Source organism: Sorex araneus, chromosome 4 (assembly GCF_027595985.1).
Source record: "Sorex araneus isolate mSorAra2 chromosome 4, mSorAra2.pri, whole genome shotgun sequence".
NCBI classification, from domain to species: Eukaryota; Metazoa; Chordata; class Mammalia; order Eulipotyphla; family Soricidae; genus Sorex; species Sorex araneus.
This window is the reverse complement of record NC_073305.1, coordinates 211,729,011-211,750,632: the sequence shown is the minus strand read 5'-3', so window position 1 is coordinate 211,750,632 and position 21,622 is coordinate 211,729,011. Positions and strand designations below refer to the sequence as shown.

Here is a 21,622-nt window from a genome sequence, read left to right as displayed (position 1 = left end):
GGGAGGGGGAGGGAAGGGGGAGGGAAGGGAAGGGAAGGAAAGGGAAAAGAAGGGAAGAGAAGGGAAGGGGAGGGGAGGAGAGGGAAGGGGAGGGGAGGGGAGGGAAGGGGAGGGGAGGAGAGGGAAGGGGAGGGGAGGGAAGGGAAGGAAAGGGAAAAGAAGGGAAGGGGAAGGAAGGGGAGGGGAGGAGAGGGAAGGGGAGGGGAGGGAAGGGAAGGAAAGGGAAAAGAAGGGAAGGGGAAGGAAGGGGAGGGGAGGAGAGGGAAGGGGGGAGGGAAGGGAAGGAAAGGGAAAAGAAGGGAAGGGGAGGGAAGGGAAGGGAAGGGGAGAGGAGGGGAGGGGAGGAGATGGAAGGGGAGGGGAGGGGAGAGGAGGGGAGGGAGGGAAGGGAAAGGAAGGGGAGGGGAGGGGAGGGAAGGGAAGGGAAGGGCAGGGCAGGGAAGGGGAGGGAAGGGAAGGGGAGGGAAGGGGCAGGAAGGGAAGGGAAGGGAAGGGAAGGGAAGGGAAGGGAAGGGAAGGGAAGGGAAGGGAAGGGAAGGGAAGGGAAGGGAGAGGAGAGGAGGGGAGGGGAGAGGAGGGGAGGGGAAAGGGAGGGGAGGGGAAGGGAGGAAAAGAAAGGAAAAAAGCAAAAGGATAAAGAAACATTTCAAGCTAAATGGCACTGACCATTTGGCACTACTGGCTTCAGGGCTCTGAAATAACCAGCCACAGGACCATGACTTGGCAGCGAGCAGCAGCTCTGCCGGCCACGGCGGGGGCGAGCTAAGAAACATCCACAGCAGGAGGAAGCTGGGGGCCAGGAGTACCGTGCGGATTCCTTCCCTGTTCGCTTGTTTCCTCATTAGGTAACGTGCACTGAGTCCTGACGTCGTGCCAGCCCTGTGGGTAGCAGGTGGCACCCGGTCCCTGGACACAGAAGAAAGGCAGCTAGAGGCCCTGAGCAAGTGGCCGGAAGTGGAAAGATAGAGTTTAATGCTGGGCGAGAGAAGTGATCCTAGGAAAGATAAAGCCAAGGCAGGATGAAGAGTGAGAGTGTTATTCGTGGAAAGGACCTTGGGGCGCCCCCGCGAAGGGAAGGAGCTGTGGGGTGTCGGAGGAAACGCATGCAAGCAATAGGAGTTGCATGTGCAAAGGCCCAGGGGCAGAAACTCAGCTGGAACAGTTCCCATAGAGCTGGGAGAGAGGGACGCTGGGGGAGAGGTAGGGGGTGGGCAAAGAGCCAGATCACAGGGATCTCACTGGTCGATCAGAGAGAGGAGTTCCATCCTGGCTGACCCAAAGCCACAGGTGGATTCTGGAACTGACCACTGTGCTCTGACTTACATCCGGACATGTTCACGAGCTGGACACAAAACAGAGCCCAGGACAGGGGCAGTGCTGGGGACATGGAGGCCAGTTGGGCGACTACACTCAGTGCCCAGGTCGAGTGGCAGCAGCTTGGAGATGAGCTACGTAGGGAGGACAGGGAGATGCCTCGGGAGGCGGGGCGGGGGTCTGTCCTGAATTTGGGGTTGGCAAAATTTGCTAATGGGTCAGGCATGGGTTACTAGAGCAAGAAAGGTTTATGGGTTATGAAGAAAGGTGACACCAGGACTTCTGCCCAGAGCTGCCTGGAGAGAGAGAGAGAGAGAGAGAGAGAGAGAGAGAGAGAGAGAGAGGAGAGAGACAGAGACAGAGACAGAGACAGAGACAGAGACAGAGACAGAGAGACAGAGAGAGTGTAGGGGCGACTGAACCTGGCACTTGGCTCATCTTTGAGAAACTGTTGAAACTGTTGATTGATTCCAGGGGCAATGCAGGTACAAAAGTCCCCTGGGCTCTGCAGGGTGAGGGCTGAAGAGAAGCAAGAGCTAGTCTGATGGTGGCAGGTGGAACAGGGGCGGGAGCTAGTCTGATGGTGGCGGGTGGAACAGGGGCGGGAGTTAGCCTGATGGTGGCAGGTGGAACAGGGGCGGGAGCTAGCCTAATGGTGGCGGGTGAAACAGGAGCGGGAGTTAGCCTGATGGTGGCGGGTGGAACAGGAGCGGGAGCTAGCCTGATGGTGGCGGGTGGAACAGGGGCGGGAGCTAGCCTGATGGTGGCGGGTGGAACAGGGGCAGGCGCTAGCCTGATGGTGGCGGGTGGAAGATGGGCAGCTAGAGGAGAAGGCAGGTGGATGGGGCAGTAGAGAGGGGCGTGGGCAGGGGGAACACGCTAGGAGCAGATGCGAGGTGGCAGCGGTGGCGAGAGGGCAGCTGGACGAGAGGAAGTGTCCTCGGGCAGCCTTCCCGGTGCGTCTGGGCCCTGGGTCTGGGGGACCCGCGGCCTCTGGTGCAGGCAGCCGAGAGCTGAGCGCCAAAGCGTCCTTCTCCCAGGGCCGAGCGCTTCACAGAGCGTCCGGCGCCCTCCACTCCAGAGGGCAGCGGCCAGCTGGGGCCTCCCCGCGAGGCAACGACAAGGGAGAAGCGGCGGCTGGCGGCCCCCCCTCCCGGCAGCCCCAGAGGCCCGGAGAACAATGCGGTCTTTGCGTGACTGAGTCGGAGGAGCCGGGGACGGGGTTAGCCCAGGGGGCACGCGGCGGTGGGGCGTGATTTCCCTGCTAATAAGCTGCTTACGAACGCAGACTCCAGCCTCCCTAAGTGTTTCCGTGTTTTCAAATGGAGCTGTCACTGCCCATTAGCTTCGGGGACTCTCTCTAAATGGAGACATCAGCCCTCCGGAGGGCCGCCCGCATCAGCTCTGCCCAGGCTGTGTCCTTGGAGAAGGCAGGAGGCACGGGGAGGCAGGGGAAAGCTGGGGGAGGCAGGGGATGGCAGAGGAGGGCAGGGGGGAGGTAGGGGGAGGCAGGGGAAAGCCAGGGGGAGGCAGGGGAAGGCAGAGGGAGGCAGAGGAAGGCAGGAGGAGGCAGGGGAAAGAAGGGAGAGGCAGAAGGAGGGGGGAGTTGGGGGAAGGCTGGTGGAGGCAGGGGAGGCACGGAGAGGCAGGGGAGGGGAGGGGGAGGTAGGGGATTCAGGGAAAGGCAGGGGAGGCAGGGGGAGGTGGAAGGAGGCAGGGGAGGAAAGCAGGGGTGACAGAGAAAGGTGGGGAGGGCAGAGGGAGGCAGGGGGAGGTAGGGGAGGGCAGGGAGGCGGCAGGGCAGTGGGATGGAATCACGAGAACAACCTGGATCACCCCCTTGGTCTGTATTGGGTGGGGCGGGCAGGCGACTCCCGAGTCCCAAGAAACCTCGACTCTGCCACTGTGACCCTGTTCCGGCTCCCAGAGCAGGGAGGGGTGAGCTCAGGCCAACCTGGATATTTAAGTTAGGGGGCGTCACTTTTTGTCTGGAGTTGGGGAGGGAAGGAAGGATGTTGGCATCAACAGTGCCCAAGCCGAAGAACCCAGAGTCCAAGGCTGATCTGCACACGTTCTCCCCCCCTCCTCCTCCTCCCCTTCTCCTCCTCCTCCCCCTCCTCCTCCCCTTCCTCCTTCTCCTCCTCCTCCCCTTCCTCCTTCTCCTCCCCCTCCTCCTCCTCCTCCCCCTCCTTCTCGTTCTCTTCTTCCTCCTCCTCCTCCCCCCTCCTCCTCCCTTCTCTTCTTCCTCCTCCTCCTTCTCCTTCTCTTCCTCCTCCTCCTCCTCCTCCTCCTTCTCCTCCTCCTACTCCTCCTTTTCTTCCCCCTCCTCCTCCCCCTCCTCCTTCTCTTCTTCCTCCTCCTCCTCCCCCCCTCCTCCTCCTTCTCTTCTTCCTCCTCCTCCTCCTTTTCCTCCTTCTCTTCCTCCTTCTCCTCCTCCTCCTCCCCCTCCTCCTTCTCTTCTTCCTCCTCCTCCTTCTCCTCCTCCTCCTCCTCCTTCTCTTCCTCCTCCTTCTCCTCCTCCCCTCCCCCCTCCTCCTCCCCTTCCTCCTCCTCCCTGAATTCCTTCAAGGCGTCAAGAGCACTCCTGGAAGAGCCGTGGAGCAGCTGGCAGCCACAGCAGCCCGGGTCAGAGGCCTCTGGGGTCCATCACGCCCACTCGCCCTGCCTCCCTCGGCCGGTCTGGGACTCGGCCCTGCTAAGTGAGCAACAAGTCTCCCTGCCCACACCCTGAACCCCCCGCTCCTTACATAACGCCTAGCAGCTCCCCGAACTCACCTGCTGTCTACACCCCCAAGCACAGGTGATCCATCAGCGGGGAACACCGGCCCCCCACCCCACCCCTCCGCCCCGCCGCCTGCTGTCTCACAGCCTGACAGATGTCACTTCCTGCAAGACCTCTGTACCTGACGCCCCCTCTAGTCTCCTGCAGTGGGGCCGTCAAGATGCAAGATGTCAGAGAATTGTTCCAAGGGGAAGAGACAAAGTCCTTGGAGCCAACTATAGACTAAGAAGGCAGTGAATTACGTAAATCCCGTGGAAAAGAGCCATACAAGTGAAGGGATGTGGGGAATTTTGGGTTAGGTTCATTTTATTTTGTTTGTTTGTTTAGGTTTTTCTTGGTTGGGGATGGGGACATACCTGGGCTTACTCAGGGCTTCCCCCAGGTGGGTTCAGGAGACCCTATGTAGTTTCAGAGACTGAAGCCAGGTCGGCTGAATGAAGTCAAGCGTCTTTACCGCCTGCCTGGTCTCTCCCGCCCAGATGCGGAAGAATCACTGTATCACTGTCACTGTCATCCCGTTACTCATCGATTTGCTCGAGTGGGCACCAGTAACGTCTCCATTGTGAGAGTTGTTGTTGCTGTTTTTGGCATATCGGATACACCACGGGGAGCTTGCCAGGCTCTGCCGTGCGGGCGGGATACTCTCGGTAGCTTGCCGGGCTCTCCGAGAGGGGTGGAGGAATCGAACCCGGGTCATCTGCATGCAAGCCAAATGCCCTACCCACTGTGCTATCGCTCTAGCCAAGTTTTATGTAATTCCTAGCAAACAGTGCACACGGGAATTTCCCCTCCTATCGACTAGATACCTATAAGTGTGTGTAATAGGGGCGGAGTCTTACAGGATGTTTTATTTTATTCTCTTATGCTTTGCTGTGTTTGTCAAAATATAAGTAGCAAGCAGGTACTGTGATTTGGGCGTAATAATAAAAACAACTGCTGTTTTGGTATTGGGGGGGTTGTTTGGGAGCACTGTAAGGGGGTGCGGTGGGCCGGTGGTGCTGGGAAGTGAACCTGGGATCTCACATGTGCAAGACCTGAGCTCTGCTCTACCAAGCAAGTAGCACCTGCGGGGTCCCACAGGGGCCACCGGCTGGGAAGCAAGGTGGGGGAGGGAGGATAGGTCATGGAAACGTTGCACTGTTGGGGGCTTCACCCTGCTGTTGGGGGCTTCACCGCCTGCTGGCCCCGGAGACGCAGTGGTGGCGCTTTTGTTCAAACGGGGGAAACAAGTGCTTAGAGCTGGGGCCAGGGGCTGCCCCCCGGCCCCCTGGGCAGAGGAGAAAGAGAGCGCGTTCTGGGTGGGACCAGGAGACACCTCGTGTCCCTGGGGAAGGGGAAGGCAGACTCTGGGGAGGAAGAGGAGGAGACGGAGCAGGGGCAGGCTGAGATGCTGCCGAAGTGGACCCAGGGGCCTCCCGGGGTGCTCAAGGGGTGAAGAGTGGGTCACATGGCCCAGCTGCATTTCTCTTTAAGTGCACAAAGGTCCCTTGGTCCCCCTCACCCAGGACATAGGTAGGAACTGAGACTAGAAGGCCCCCATGGGAGGCCCACCGAGCTGGGGAGAAAGGAAAAGCGGCTCTTTTTATTTTGATTTTTTCCCCAAAAAATATTGTGTGTACGGGCACACCCAATGTTGTTCTGGGGACCACGCAGTGCAGGGTCTCAGACTTGGGGCTCTGACACGTGCAATACGCACACGGCCCTTGAAGCCCTGTTCCTGGCCAGCCAACCCCTACCTTTTATTATTATTCGTCCTGAAATGTGCATATTCACAGTCCTGTGGGTGGGCAGGGCGGCGGAGCAGGGGCCGTGTTGGACTGTGATCGGGGCTTACCCCTGGCTCTGCTTCTGTGCTCGGGAATCACTCCTGGCAGTGATCCAGGGACCACGTGCCATGCCCGGGGGATTGAACTGGGGTCTGCAGCATGCGAGGCAAGTGTCTGAGCTCCCTGGACTATTGTTCTGGTACGAAACAGGCACATTAAGTGACATTCAGGGGCTTCTTTAGACCTCCGTGGAGGAGGGTTCCGGAGGGCCTCCACCAGCCAGCAACGGGCATCTGTCCACTTTCTTTTTTTTTTTTTTTATCTCTTTGGGTCACACCCAGCGATGCTCAGGGTTCACTCCTGACTCTGCACTCGGAATCACTCCTGGTGGTGCTTGGGGAACCCTACGGGATGCCGGAGCTCGAACCTGGGTTGGCCACATGCAAGGCAAACACTCTCCCCGCTGCACTATCGCTCCAGCCCCCATCTGACCATTTGCAAAGTGCGTTTGTAGCCAACGTTTTCCTCCTGAGCAGTGTCAGAGGCTATCCAGGGTGGTCTGACCTTCAGCAAAGCAAAGGTGCTGCCAGTCCTTTTCCTGCTCAGAACGTGCTGAACATGCTCCTGACCGAGTGGCTGATGTGGGCTGTCGTAAGGAGGAAGTGGGCTGAGTCTTTGGGGCTCAACGGACAAGCAAGTTCCATATTTTGTCCTGCCCCCCCCCCGCAAAAAAAAAATTCATGTAAAACTAACATGTGATGTTTGGTCTCCGCTTAAATGCCACCCTCCCAGAGAGGCTGTTCCAGGTCATCTTCAAATAAATACAGAGGATCCCCCGGCCCCGTTACTCTTCCGCTCCACCCTCTTCACTCCGCCCCGCCCCCACCACTTCTTTCTCGCTTTTGGGCCACACCCAGCAGTGCTCAGGGCTTGCTCCCTGGCTCTGTGCTCAGGGGTCACTCCTGGCGGGGCTTGCGGGACCCTATGGGGTGCCGGGGATCAGACCTACACTGACCACAGATAAGGCAAGAGCCTTAACCACTGCACTAGCACTCTGGCCCTTGCTCCTTCACTTTCTTCATGGGGGGGGAATAGCAGCCCCCCTCCTGCTCGTCCCCTGCTGCTCCCCTTCACTCTTTCCATGGGCCAGGGGGAACTGCTCCGTGGCCTGTCTGATAACGACGCGTCTCTTTCTCTGCGTATCTGTGGATATTCTGGCTTGCCACCGAACTTCGGGGAACAGCACCGGGCTGGGACACGGGAGGCATCAGTAAGATGGCAGACTGCAACCTGAGCCCGGATTTGACAAGTGATCAGACCCTCCTACCCTGTAAAAACATCTTCTACCTGTAGAAAGCAGCCAGTGGTTCCAAGTACCAAAATAAGCACACGTGGTTCCACATCGCTTGAGTGCTAACACTTTCATCTGCATACTTGACGGCTTGGAAGATTTTTTTTTTTCTCTCTCCTTGTCTGTAGAATCATGGCTTTCCTGCTCAGCCGGTAGCCCTCCCTCTCCCCCGAATGAAATACACTCAATACCCTCACCCAGGAACAGAATATCGCCTTTTTCTTCTTGGCTCTCCACCACTTATCCTAAATGACTGTAGGTTACCGGCAATGGATTACATTAAGCCTTCAAGTAATAAATAGCCCCTTTTATTCGCCTATGTCTTGGGAACTTCGATTCTCAAAGGCCTGCCAGTGAGAAAAAGGATGAGGTTCACCTAACGGACACATTGAAAAGTTAAGAATGGGAAGGGCTGGAGCATTGGTACAGTGGAAAGGTGCTTGCCTAGCATGCAGCCGAACCAGATTCAATTCCCGACTCCACACGTGCTCTCCTGAGTACCGCCAGGAGTGATCCCTGAGCACAGTGCCAGGAGTAAGCCCTGAGCACTGTAAGAGGTGTCCCCCAAACAAACAAACAACAAAAATATTGGGGGGACCAGAGAGACAGTATACTGGGTAGGGTGCTTACCTTGCAGGCAGCCGACCTAGGTTTGATCTTTGAGCCCACATATGATCCCTCAAGCACTGCCAGACATGACCCCTGAGTGCAGACCCAGGGGTAAGTTCTGAGCACCACTGGGAGTGCCCCCTCCCCCTCCAGAAGGAGGTGGTGGTATTGGGGGGCTCTGGGATGGAGAACCAGAAAGTCTTTCTGCAGGTAAAGGTGGGACTGGATCTTATCATGTCGTTTTTGATACCACTTGAGAATTTGGCCCCCAACAGCCGTTTTTTTTTTTTTTTGGCATTTTGGGCCACACCCGGCAATGCACAGGGGTTCCTCCTGGCTCATGCTGGCGGTGCTCAGGGGACTATATGGGATGCTGGGAATCGAACCGGGGTTGGCCGTGTAGAAGGCAAACACCCTACCCGCTGTGCTACCGCTCCAGCTCCTCTTTTATTTTTTTAGGAAGCAAGATCAAAATGCCCAATAAGAGGGTGAGGTCCAGGAGGCTCAGACAAGCCAAGACACGCGTCTGAGAAGATTGAGGCCACGAACTTCTCCACAGTGGGTCTGCGGCGGGACCTCACTGAACTGAGAAGAGTTTCCAAGAGCCGGAGAGAACAGAAGTGACAGTTCCTCATCCGGCTTGCGGGCAGGAGTCAAAGAAGCTGGAGTGACGGACTCTCAGGGGTGTTGGCTTGGGGGCCACACCTAGCAGCAGTATTTGAGGGGTTACTCCTGGATTTGTGCTCAGAGGTCACTCCGATGGCGTTCCAGAGACCGTGTGGTTCTGAGGATTGAGTCGGGCCAATCCCTAGCAAGACAAGTGCCTTAGCCCTTGTCCTATCTCTCCAGCTCCGGGAGGGTCTTCGTGTGTGGAAGGGGAAGCACATACCTGGCTGTGCTCGGGGCTAACTCCTGCCTCTGTGCTCAGGGCTGACCCCTGCCTCTGTGCTCAGGGCACCATCTTCGATGCTAGCGATCAACCCGGGGTCTGCGGTGAGCAATGGAAGCATCAGCCCCCATATCCTATATCTCCAGCCCCAGGCTGGGCTTCTCAAGACCAGGAAGACTTGGGTGGGGAGAGGGGTCTATGTGGAGAAGAATGAGCCAGAACAGAGTTATACAGGACACTGTTGGTTTGCACACCCGGGGAAGGGAAATTTCTCTTCCCCGCCCCCCCTCAATAAAATGGGCTTAATTTTTTTTTTTTTTGCTTTTTGGGTCACACCTGGCGATGCACAGGGGTTACTCCTGGCTCTGCACTCGGGAATTACTCCTGGCAGTGCTCAGGGGACCATATGGGATGCTGGGGATTGAACCCGGGTCGGCCGCGTGCAAGGCAAACGCCCTACCAGCTGTGCTATCACTCCAGCCCAATGGGCTTAATTTTTCTTGGACAACCCACCCTTTTTTTCTTCCCAAGATGTCTGGTTAGGATGGGGTACACCCTGCCCCTTGGCAGGAGACATGGGGTCCCACCAGTATCTTCTACCCTCTCCAGGGCACACCGGAAGACATGGGTACCTAACCCAAAGTCTAACCATCCTCACCTTCCTGGAAAATAAACTCGAGGCTGCTGGGATTTTTCAGGATCAGGCCATTTTTTTTAAAACAGGTGTTACAAAGGACAGCAGTCTGAAGTCTCCTGGGGCCCGAGAAAGAATTCTGAGAACGAAGACCTTTCATCAACACAGAGGGAAGCCATTCCAAGGCACAGGATTCGGAGATGAAGAAATAGGACCTCAACTTCAACAGGCCTGCGGACCTCCTCGCTGTGTGACCTCGGGCAAGGGATTTAAACCTCTCTTAGCTGGTTTTCTGATCTGGCAAGAAACTGAGTCCTAGCAGCGACTTTGCGGGTTGGCGAAGGGGATGACGTGAGAGCAAGGAAACATTGTGTTCGGGCGCCCTGTAAAATGGAATAATTTCATAGGACATGTCTGGCCCATCCTAGTGCGATTGCTGCAAATGGTGTTATTAATAAAGTCCCACAGGCACGGGATGCACCGCTTTTCTCACCCTGGTTCTTTCCTATCTTGTGGAAGAGGCAAGTCTCCGGGGCTCCACTGGCCCGTGGATTCGGAGGCCCTGCAAGCCATCTCCTCTGCATCTCTCAGTTCTTGGCTTCTCCTGTACTTGGGGGGCCACTGACCAACAGAAACCTAAGATTTTCACACCTCTCCACACCCTGTGATCTTCCCTCCTACCATTTTATTTTATTTCATTTTATTTTGCTTTTTGGGTCACACCCGGCAATGCACAGGGGTTACTCCTGGCTCTGCACTCAGGAATTACTCCTGGCGGTGCTCAGGGGACCCTATGGGATGCTGGGAATCGAACCTGGGTTGGCCACGTGCAAAACAAATGCCCTCCCCACTGTGCTATTGCTCCAGCCTCCCTCCACTCCTACCATTTTAACCCAAACTGTTGGCTCCTCTGCCACGGGACAGCTCAAAGGCAAAGTCCGGCAAGTGATTTAGAAACTTCTCTTGGCCCTCGAACCTGCCAAGTGCAGACACTGAAAGGAGCTTGGGTCTGATTTGGAGCTAAAGTAGGATTTTCAGGTGAGCGGATGGATGGCCGCACACACACACACACACACACACACACACACACACACACACACACACACACACACACGCGGTATCCAGAACAACTCTTGGCTATTTGTTTTCAGAGTAAGAGTGCAGCCTAATATTTTGATTCAGCTCTCTGCAAACTCCACACTCCAGAGAGCCGAAAGAACAAATAACACGGAGCGGGGTTGCGCAGACGCCCTGAACGCCTCATTGCAGATACGGCCGCCTGTCAGCCCTGCCCGTGGTAACTCAGCAGCTGTTCTCGCTGTCAGCCTGGGAATCAGCTTTGAGAAACACGAAGAGATTTGCATCTTTGAAAATTCTGCAGTGAACTGTAAAAGGGGCGAAGGGGAATACTTGCTTCTTGCAATAGGCTTAATTTTTTTAATAATAAATTAAAAATCACGTGAACTGTAAGGATTCGGAGTCAGTCAGATGAGAGATATATTCCCATTTGCTGATAAGCTAGGGTCTCCTGGGAGTGGGGTCTCGGAGCTGAAAATGGGGTGTGGGGTTCTCATTACTGTGGCAGGTGGGTGGATGGTCATGAAGCCGTAGTTTGAGATCCCCCAGCTCTCAGCTTCTAATCTTGCCACATTCCTGTAGTTTGTCTGTGACAAGAGGCTAGTGATGCTTACATGTCACGGGGTAGGTCACTGTCACTGTCATCCCATTGCTCATCAATTTGTTCGAGTGGGCACCAGTAACATCTCTCATAGAGACTAACTGTTACTGTTTTTGGCACATCGAATACACCAAAGGTAGCTTGCCAGGCTCTGCCATGCTTGCGTAGCTTGCCTCTCGGTAGCTTGCCGGGCCCTCTGAGAGGGGCAGAGGAATCGAACACGGGTTGGCCAGGTGAAAGGCCAACGCCCTACCACTGTGCTATCGCTCCAGCCCTCACGGGGTAGGTGGTGGGTTGACCCAAAAGTAGGTAAGGCCCAGACTGGACTTAGCATGGGCACAAACTCAGGGTCCCACAGCTTCCCACCTTCCCTTCCCCAAATACATCATCAGCACAGGTCTCATGAAGATGATTTTAAATTCCTTAAAAAAAAAAAAAGTCCTCTTGAGCTTTCGGCAGCATGGGAAGCAGGTTTCTATTCTTCAATAAATCATATTAAGTAAAAGCCGGATCCTTTTCGTAAAGCCTTGAATGGGGAGTTTTTCAAAAGCAAACACACAAAGGTTACGCTTTGCGGCTTCAATTCAGAAATGCCAGCACATCAAACACACACACACACACACACACACACACACTCACTCACACACACATTTACGCGCATGGTGCAAAGGGCAATTGGGTTTGTAGGAGAATGCCGCGTGCACAGCACTGCAGCTCATTAAAGCCGTACTTGAAGCTTTTGACCTCTGCTACACAAACAGCATTTCCAGATGACAGAATCACCAAGAAACCACGTCGGATAAGCATGATTTAGTTTCTGAAAGCCGTTCAACCTGGAGACTCCCGGAGGAGGCCATCAGATGCCCGATGCGGTGTTTTGGAAACAGTATTAACGGAAAGGCCAGCATCAAGTCGGGGAGGACAAGCCCCTGTGCTTTTTCAGCCTGTAAGCTTCGCGTGCTTTCCTGGCTGGCTGACGCCTCGACATCCTGCAGGGTACTGTGAGCAGAAGGGACCAGGTAACAAGCAGAAAGAGTGGGACGGTCCACGGTGGTGCTGGGGGATAGCAGGGAGGTCTGCGAATGCGCTGGCAGGGTCAGGGGAGACGTGCCATTCACGATGGCATCAGAGCACCTGGTGGTCCCTGGGGGTCACCCCTTGGGTGGTACCGGCCATCACCTGGGTCGCCTTTGAGGACACTAAGCCACGCGAACGAGTGCGCAGGTTGACTTAACTTCTTTTCGTTGTAGCTGTTGTTCTTTTGCGGGGGGCCACACGTGGCAGAGCTTGGGGGCTTCCTCCTGGCTCTGTGTTCACTCCTGGTGGGGCCCAGGGGACGGCAGGGAGAACCCAGGACCAGCACATTCAAGTGTCCGCTGTACCATCTCTCACCCCTACCCTGGCTTCTGACTCCACAGGCTACAACGAACAGGGGGTCCTGGGCCCCCCCGCACAACTTTCCCCTTAAGTTTGCTGTACCGAGGCTGCCAGCTGGGGCCACTGGGGACCCTGAGCCTCAGGCTGCCTCTTGGGAAAACAAAAGCTTCGCTCTGGGCTTGGGCTTTCTCACTTTCAGAGTGGGACCTGAATGAAACTTCCGGCACACGGGGATCTCACTCAGGTGAGTCACATGGGTGCTGCCACCGGACAGGGGGCACCCTGGGGGTCTTCAGGGCACAGCCAGGTTCTGGGTTTTCCCTAAAGGGAACTGCTGGGCATCGCCTTGAGCCTCCCGATCTCCATGTGGTTCTTGGGACGACGGAGCCGGGTCCGGCCCGAGCCCCTGGCAACCAGAGCGCTGACCTCGCCGCGGTCCTGACTGGCTCCCCCAGGGGTGCCCCCTGCTTCTTCCCAGGACGGCTCCACACGGCTCATGGGTGCTACTCAATGGCCAGGAGGTAGGCGGTCTAGGGGTGGGGAATAATCTGTCCTGCCCCGTGGGCAATTCTGAGGGGCCTGGCAGTGCCAGGAGCTGGGGAGGGCTTGGGGATGCCATGCTGAAATGATGGGGGTCATCCGGGTAGCCCTGTGCCGTCCACCTCATGTCCACCACTCTCGCTTGAGTTGCTGCCAGAGCCCTACAGCTGTTCTCCTGACCTCTCCCATGAGTCGGCAGAGGTCGGGTTTTTACAAGCCACACATGTGCTTTGTTCTTTGCTCTCAGCCCTCTCTTGGCACAGTGAGAGTCAGAATCACCGGCCCTCCCAGGGCCCCTTGACCCCAAAACCCTCTAAATCCACATCCTCTCTGATGCCATGTCTCCCTTGCCCATTCCCTTGAAGGCGCTAGGCAAGTGTCTGCCCCAGGGCCTTTGCACCTGTTGTGACCACCTGAGCCAGTTCCTTCTTCTTCCCACAGAGACAAGGCTCCATTCTCCCTCACCTTTTTCCCTTTTCTGATTCGTTGCTTGCTCACTGAGACTTTCCAGCCACCTTACAGAACACTGACTGCCCCCCTCCCGGGCCCCAGTGCTCCCATTCCCATCCCTCCGAAGTGCCCATTGTAACTGCAACCAATTTGTGCGTTCTGGGTTTAATACCTGTCTGCCCCCCTCTACAGACTGCCCGTCCCCCATGGGCGGAGGCTTTCATTGCTTTCGGGGCCGCGACTCCAGCACCTTTAGGGACCCACAGTGCCTCGCCTCAACACATGCTGCTCAGAGCGCGGGTCCTCGCACCCGGCTCGGCCCCAGCAGAAGAGCGAACGAGCTCACGCAGCTCTGCAACCCTCCCCGCCTGGACCCCGGCACGCCCGCCCGGCAGACGGCCTGACCTCGGCCCGCTGCACACGGTGCAACCGGACCCACGCGACCACACGCAGGGCTCGGCTTTCGAGCAGGAGGAATCTCGCAGTTCCTCACGCGACTGTCCCCACCCGGCAGACACGCCAGCCCCAAAGGACCTGCCCTCACCCCTGACCTGACTGTGTCCACCGCGTGCCCACTGGCGGCCAGCAGTGCCCGCTCCGGGCCAGTCCCACTCTCCGTTCTCATCAGCCATTCCCATGTGAACCAAGTGACTGGTGTGTACCCCTTAGGGGCTGGAGCCATAACACAGAGGGTAGGGCGTTTGCCTTGCACGCGGCCGACCCGGGTTCGATTCCCAGCATCCTATAGGGTCCCCCGAGCACCACCAGGGGTAATTCCTGAGTTCATGAGCCAGAAGTAACCCCTGAGCATTGCCGGGTGTGACCCCCCCAAAAAAAAGCAAAAAAAAAAAGAGAAGCAGTATTAGGGGCCCCGGGTGGCGGGGGATGGTTTTCATGGCCAAAAACAAAATAAAAACTTACCCCCAAGCCCCCACCTCACCTCCATCCACCAGTGCCGGCTTTGCCAACCTGGCGCCGTGAGTTTGGTTCCTGCTGTGGGATTCTCAGATTCCTCCAAGCAGAGCTCAGAGTTGGCAGCTCTGCGGTCTGGGCCCCTGGGGGTCCCCACTGAAGGTGTGACTGACAGCTGCACTCCCTAATGCTTCCCTGCCGCCAGGAGCACCCCACCCCCCATGCCACCCCCCCCCCCAAAGCCCCAGAGTCAAGGGCAATCACAACAGCGACACAGGGAAAGGAAGCGGAGGGAGGGCGGGTGCGGGGGGGTATAAAAAGGGGAAAACAAACCAAGAAGTGAAAATTCTGGGCCATAGCACAGCACCGGGCGGGGCGGGCGGCAGGCACCGGCTTTCCCCACCCGGAGTCAGAGATCCCGCGCCCACGGCACCACCGCGGGCGCCGTGACAGATACAGTTCAGCGCCCAAATTATAGGCCTCTCGAAAGGGAGGGCAGGGACTTCCACAACAACCAATTTGTCGGAGACACCCTGCGGCAGCAGAGGAAAGCGGACTGTGTGCTCTAACCCCGCTCCCCGCGGCAGCCCGCTGCCCAGCACGGGCGGCGCCGGACTCTCGCCTGCCCCCCTGGTGCGCGTTCCCTTCCTCGCTGCCCACGGGGAAAATAATCAGGCACCGGGGAGGAACCGACCCCGTGCCAGGTGGGGGATCGGGAATAGGAGAAGTCAGGCACCGGGACTGGCTGGAAAGACAGAGCTTCCGTGGAACGTGACAGCGGCACTTGCCGAGTCGGGCACAGGCTGGCAGAAGAGCCCCCTGCCCCACCCTCCGCACCCTGTTTAGAAAATGAGCAGGGCAGGGTTGATGCTCCGCTGACTCGATGGGGGAAGGTGCTGGGCCAGGAGGGGCAGGGGTGGGGTGAGCATGGAGAAGGGCTTTTGGACACGCCAGGCGGAAGGTTCTGCATGGACAAAGCCAGACTGAAGTGAAGGGAGCTCGGAAATGCTGCTTTCAGAAGGCCCCCCGCCCCCTCTCCACAGCAAACGATGGTGCTAAGGAACAGACATTTCCACAGCTTTGGGCAAAAGGATGACACCATCTGATCCCCGTTAAAAGAATAAAACCATGGGGGCTGGGGGCGAGAGCACAGCGGGGAGGGCGTTTGCCTTGCACGTGGCTGACCTGGGTTTGATTCCCAGCATCCCATAGGGTCCCCTGAGCACTGCCAGGGGTGATTCCTGAGTGCAGAGCCGGGAGGAACCCCTGAGCATCGCTGGGTGTGACCCAAAAAGAAAAAAAATAATAAGAAAAGGAGAGTCAAGCGGAAGTATAGTTGCTGCTATTCAGACCCACTGCCAGGGGTAATTCCTGAGTGCAGAGACACGAATCACCCCTGTGCATCGCCGGGTGTGACCCAAAAAAGCAAAAGCAAAAAAAAAAAACTCATCTTGGGGACAGAGTGATGGTTCAGTGAGTCAAGTCCTTGCCTTGCATGCAGCCAACCCAAGTTTGATCTCCAGCATCCCATATGGTCTCCTGAGCATTGCCAGGAGCAACCCTTGAGCATCACCAGATGTGGCCTTCCCCCCCAAAAAAAATTTAAAAAATATATATAAAATAAAATAAAATCATCCTGAACCGAAAGAGCCAAGCGGGCGAGGTTTCTCCACCAGGAACAATGCTCTGCAGACAGCTTCCTGTCACAATAAGCGATGGCCTGGGGGACAACGTAAGGCACCCGTTGAAAATGATTTTAATGAACCTCCCCTAACAGCCCCCTTCGGGGGAGGGGGTGAGTATAATCCTCGGTTATTGCTCCGTCTCCCTGCACTGCGCTCTGCTTAATAGCGTGCATGAATCAGGGGCCCTGGCAGACAGACAGGCAGGCTCTTGAACTCTCTCCAGCACGTGGCCACTGACTGCAGGGGCGCCCCGAGGGAGGGAGGGAGGGGTGCAGGGCTCCGAGGCCATCGTTGGTCTGCTGCTGCCGTGCCGGCATCCGCGCAGGTGGGATGTCAGGGGTGGGTGGCCTATCCGCTATTATTTCTAATCCTGTCTGAGGTGATCCCAGGTGCAGCTCGAATCCTAGTGCTGGGGGCCGAACATCTGGAACATCTCGGGATCTCCCAAGTCCCCACTCAGCCTGTGTCAGGGAGCCCAGGCCTTGGGTCTCTTGGACGCCCCATGGCAAGCGGAAGTGATGACGGAGCCTATTACTCAGTCCTCACTGGACTCTTCAGCTCTTTAGTCAGGCGAGGAAGGGCCCCTTCGCCAAAGCACTTTCTCCGAGCCAGGCTCGGGACGAGACCTTTTCTAGACATACTCTGTTAGCCGGGGAATAGTCCAAACCAGCCATCTCCAACCTTATTTCCCCGCCCCCTCTCATTTTGGTTTTCTAGGTTACATCTGGCGGTGCTCAGAGCTGACTCCCGGCTCTGTGCTCAAGGACCACTCAGGGGACCATAAGAGATGACCGGAATCAAGCCTGGATCAGCTGTCCGCAAGGCGAAAACAGCCGTACCCCTTGTACTGTCGCTCCAGCCCCCAGATCTTTAACCTTTTTTGCACTGGGGGTCTGCACTTATCTCGTAGACTTGTCCATGGACTGGCAGAGGCCACCAAGGTGGCAGAGCGGGGGTTATTCAACTTCCTACACCCACCGGCCAGCGCTGTGCAGAGATCCGGGGTCAAAGGCCACTCTTAAACCTCACGCAGACAGGATGGACTCCGGTGTTAATGACAGGACCCAGGGTCACTGATTCAGTGTCGACCTGGGTTTGCATCATCTCCACCCCCAAAGGCCACAAAGAGGCATATATGGTGCAGGAAGAGTTTCTTGGAACTGGAACTGGGTGGAACAGTGGCTCACCCGCCTGCTGCCAACACATCCAAAAGCGAGTGGGACCCCGCAGAAGGACGCTGATGAGGAGAGAGCAAGGCAGAGCCCGCCTCCCTGAGGCTGGGAGTTCTGGTCAGCCCAGAACCAGCCACCTCGTGGCAGGTGCTCTGGAAAAGTGAGTGAGGCCGGATAGAGCTGGCCTCGGCAGAAAAAAGATGGCACCAGGCAGCGGGAGAAACGGGCTCTGGCACCTGGTCAGCGAGAGAGCATTGCACCGTCTGGGGTGGGCCCCTGCTCCCACACACGTGACTGAGTGACCCCAGCCTGTGTGCTTGACTTCTCTGAGCCGCTTCTTCCTGCACCACATCCACTGCTGGGAGGAGGGAAGGAGCTGCTACATGTCGGGTGTTTTAGCCCCGCCCTCTTTCAGGTGTTTTAGCCCCGCCCCATGCTTTAGCTTCACCCCATGTCAGGTGCTTTAGCCCCGCCCCATGTCAGATGCTTTAGCCCCAGTCTGTCAGGTGCTTTAGCCCCGCCCTCTGTCAAACGCTTTAGCCCCGCCCCATGTCAGATGCTTTAGCCCCGCCCCATGTCAGATGCTTTAGCCCCGCCCTCTGTCAGATGCTTTAGCCCCGCCCCATGTCAGATGCTTTAGCCCCAGTCTGTCAGGTGCTTTAGCCCCGCCCTCTGCCAGGTGCTTTAGCCCCGCCCCATGTCAGATGCTTTAGCCCCGCCCCATGTCAGATGCTTTAGCCCCGCCCTCTGTCAGATGCTTTAGCCCCGCCCCATGTCAGATGCTTTAGCCCCAGTCTGTCAGGTGCTTTAGCCCCGCCCTCTGTCAAATGCTTTACCCCCGCCCCATGTCAGATGCTTTAGCCCCGCCCTCTGTCAGATGCTTTAGCCCCGCCCCATGTCAGATGCGTTAGCCCCGCCCTCTGTCAGGTGCTTTAGCTTCACCCCATGTTAGGTGTTTAGCCCCGCCCTCTTTCAGGTGCTTTAGCACCGCCCCATGGTAGGCACGTTAGCCTTGCCCCATGTTAGGTGTTTAGCCCCGCCCTTTCTCAGGTGCTTTTAGCTTCACCCATGTCAGGTATTTTAACCCCTGCCTCTGTCAGGTGCTTTAGCTTCACCCCATGTCAGGCACTTTAGTCCCACCCTCTGTCAGGTACTTTCTTTTTTTTTTTTTTTTTTTTTTTGCTTTTTGGGTCACACCTGGCGATGCTCAGGGGTTACTCCTGGCTCTGCACTCAGGAATCACCCCTGGCGGTGCTCAGAGGACCATATGGGATGCTGGGAATTGAACCCGGGTCGACTGCGTGCAAGGCAAACACCCTACCCGCTGTGCTATTGCTCCAGCCCTACTCTGCCAGGCACTTTAGCCCCGCCCCATGTTAGGTGCTTTAGCCCCATCCTATGTCATGTGCTTTAGTTCCTCCTCTGTCACGTGCTTTAGCCCTGCCCTAAGCGTCAAGAACTGGGTGACAGTATCGAACTATCGACCACTGCTACTTCCCTCTCCTGACTCCTCAAGCCCCTTACAACTTCTGGGTCATTTTATATTTCTTTTGGCGGGGTTAAGGGTTGGAGGTAGGTGGGGCCAACCCAACAGTGCTCAGGGCTGACTCCTGGCTCTGGGCTCTGGGCTCCTGACAGTGCTCGGGGGACCCTCTGTGTTGCCGGGGCTCAAACCGGGCCCTGTGCAAGACAAGCTCCTTAACACCTTGTGTTCTCTCTCGGGACCACAATTTCGGTGGTGCTCCTGGCTCTGTGCCCAGGGATCACTTCCGGTGGGACTTGGGGGCGTGTCCCTATGGGGTGCTGGGGATCGAACCCGGGTGGGCCCCGTGCAAGCCCCAGGCATCTTACCTGCTGGTACCATCCTTTCAGGCCCATGACTTCTGGTTTTGTTTTTTCTTTTTGGTTTTTGGGTCACACCCGGCGATGCACAGGGGTTACTCCTGGCTCTTCACTCAGGAATTACTCCTGGCGGTGCTCAGGGGACCATATGGGATGCTGGGATTAGAACCCAGGTCGGCCGTGTGCAAGGCAAACACCCTACCCGCTGTGCTATCGCTCCAGCCCCATGACTTCGGGTTTTAATAACAGTATTTATGTTCGCTTTTCAGTCCCCCCTCGCGGTGTGAGTCTTTCAACCCCTAGGAGAGTCCCAGGTCTCCCCTCTTCTTCATCTAACAAAGACACAGCCTGGAGTCCTAGCTACTGAATTCAGGTGCAAACGCTTTCTCCCTCACCCCTCCCCGCTGAGTGGGAATGGAAACCGTTTCCCAGAGCAAGGGTGAGTGAGACTTCCCTTCTTACATTGTAAACATCATCTCAAAGCCTCTTCCCCCAGTGGCCACACCCATCCCTCACCCCCCGCCCCCCCCCCCCCCCGCCCCGTGCCAGCCTGGCCTCCTGTTCCATTCTGTTTCTCCTCGGTGGGGGCTGGCGGTTGCTGCCTCACTCACTGATTCAGGTGGAGTGTACGTTTCAGAATTAAATTTAAATACTGTTGAGATAAACAACATGACCTTTTCAATGTCAGTAGGAAGAGAAAATGACACAGTCACACTGGGGTGTTGTTGCGTGGGGGGGGCCGCAGAGTGAAATTAGACTCTTTATCATCATCCAAAAATGGAGCTGAACCCTGCTCACCACACAATGGGGGCACGGGCGAGTTACCGGCGAAGACAGGGGCAGGAACCGAACGGATAAAACTGCAGCTTCTCTGCGGATTGTCTTTCCCAGACGGAGAGACAACAGGCTGTGGAGAACGGACAGCTCCATCCTGGTAGCCTGTGGCTTTGGACAAAAGCCGGGAGCATTTTCGGCTCGCTCACAAGGAGAGACATCGGAACGTGCCGGCAAGTTTTCTGCACCCCCCACCCCAAGTCGGAGCAGGAAAGGAAGAACGCAGCTGATGGCTAGAGAGAACAATTTACTTACGGCTTTCGGCTTGTACGGGGGCTGGATCTCTTTGCGTTCAAGTTTCTCCCAGTCAATATACCGGAAAAACGCATGTTCCTTGATGTCACGTTCACCTTCGGGGCCACAGCCAAGACGTTTGCCTGGATGCTTGGTCATCAGCTGCAAGAGAAAGGGCAAGTGCTGTTTGACTGGAAGGCTTTGAACATGTTGGTGCGTACCACCGGTGGCTCACACTCGAATGTGGTTTAACAAACATAAATTGTAGTGCCAGCAGGTTAAGAGGAGAACTGAGGCCGTCAGAAATGACAGCTCCGTGGGCAAGGGAAGAATGCACAACGGAGTCAAGACTTGCTTTCATGGGGGGCTTTTCAACCTTTGCTAAGCCAGGGTTTTGTAACAGACAGGCCCACCGGGTGATGCCGGCAGTTCCCGCTGTATCCCTGAGGGTCCATTCAACTCTAGCAGGAACGTGGCCCTGAACTTCAAGTGCGAAATGTCACATGAAGCCTTTTTGATTGAAGAAGGAGTCTTCTGCAATTACGGGTGCGTGGACGAGAAGCGTTTTTAATATCTGCCAATTCCCCTCCGCCCTCCGCAAGGAGATGGGATCTAGACCAAGGCAAAGGCCACGTTGATTCAGATAATATTTACATTGCTCGGCGAAGCGATGGGGAAAATGACAGAACAGAAGAAAAAATATTAGTCAAAGGGACCCACGTTTCAATTAATTACTTTCTGAATGCTTGTTAAATAGTCCAAACCCTGCATACAGCTCATTGCCCTGATATTGTGCATGAGAATGAAAACATGCTCCCGTGATTATCAAACTTCCTGTACCTTTGGGTCAACAAGCCAGTTGCTAAACGAGAGGAATAGAGGCTCAAAGGTGAAACCACGCAGGTTTCCTCTTGTAAAGGAGTGCAAAGCAACAGAAGCGTCTCTCCGAGCTCAGATTTTAGCAAAGGCACCAACAGGAGAGATGGAAGAGTGGGCAATTGAAAAGAAAATAAAAGCAAGCGAGGACCCAGAGAGATAGTACAGTAGGTAAGGCTCTTGCCTTGCATGTGGCTGACCTGGGTTCGATCCCTGGTACCCCGTAGGGTCCCCTGAGCTCATGAAGAGTAATCCCTGAGTGCAGAGCCAGGAAGAAACCCTAAGTGTGGACCCCAAACCCAAAATAAGTAAAAGCAAGTAAGAAAACATCCAAAGGGGAAACAAAGACTTTTGGAATATACAAATCCAAAAAGCTTCTGGGACTTGCCACCAAACAATTCATAACATCAAGGTCCTTAGATCTTTGCTTCAAATTTACAGACGACGAAGCAGTGACCCCAGCAACTTCACTCAACCCTGATTTGGGCCAAAGGTCATCAGGGTTTGACCTATGGCTCCTTCCCTCCACACACATCCACTGACACAGACTTTCCCCAGGAACTTTTGTCTTCCAGGGAGGAAAGAACTAGGAGCTACGGGTCTCTGTCTTGACACGCCAGGTCCCTGCTGGTTCTCACAGCTTACTGAGATCGTTCCAATCTGATTGACAAGGCAAC

The 21,622-nt window shown here is 56.2% G+C and overlaps 1 protein-coding gene across 2 annotated transcripts in view; it reads right to left on the bottom strand.

Moving 5' to 3' along the window:
• The window catches only part of PRKCB (protein kinase C beta), a 352,872-nt gene that overhangs the window by 9,637 nt on the left and 321,613 nt on the right, over positions 1-21,622 (bottom strand). For both annotated transcript variants that reach the window (XM_055136225.1, XM_055136226.1), the window contains exon 16: positions 20,091-20,231. In XM_055136225.1, coding sequence (XP_054992200.1) covers positions 20,091-20,231 — 141 coding nt within the window. The remainder of the gene's footprint in view (positions 1-20,090; positions 20,232-21,622) is intronic.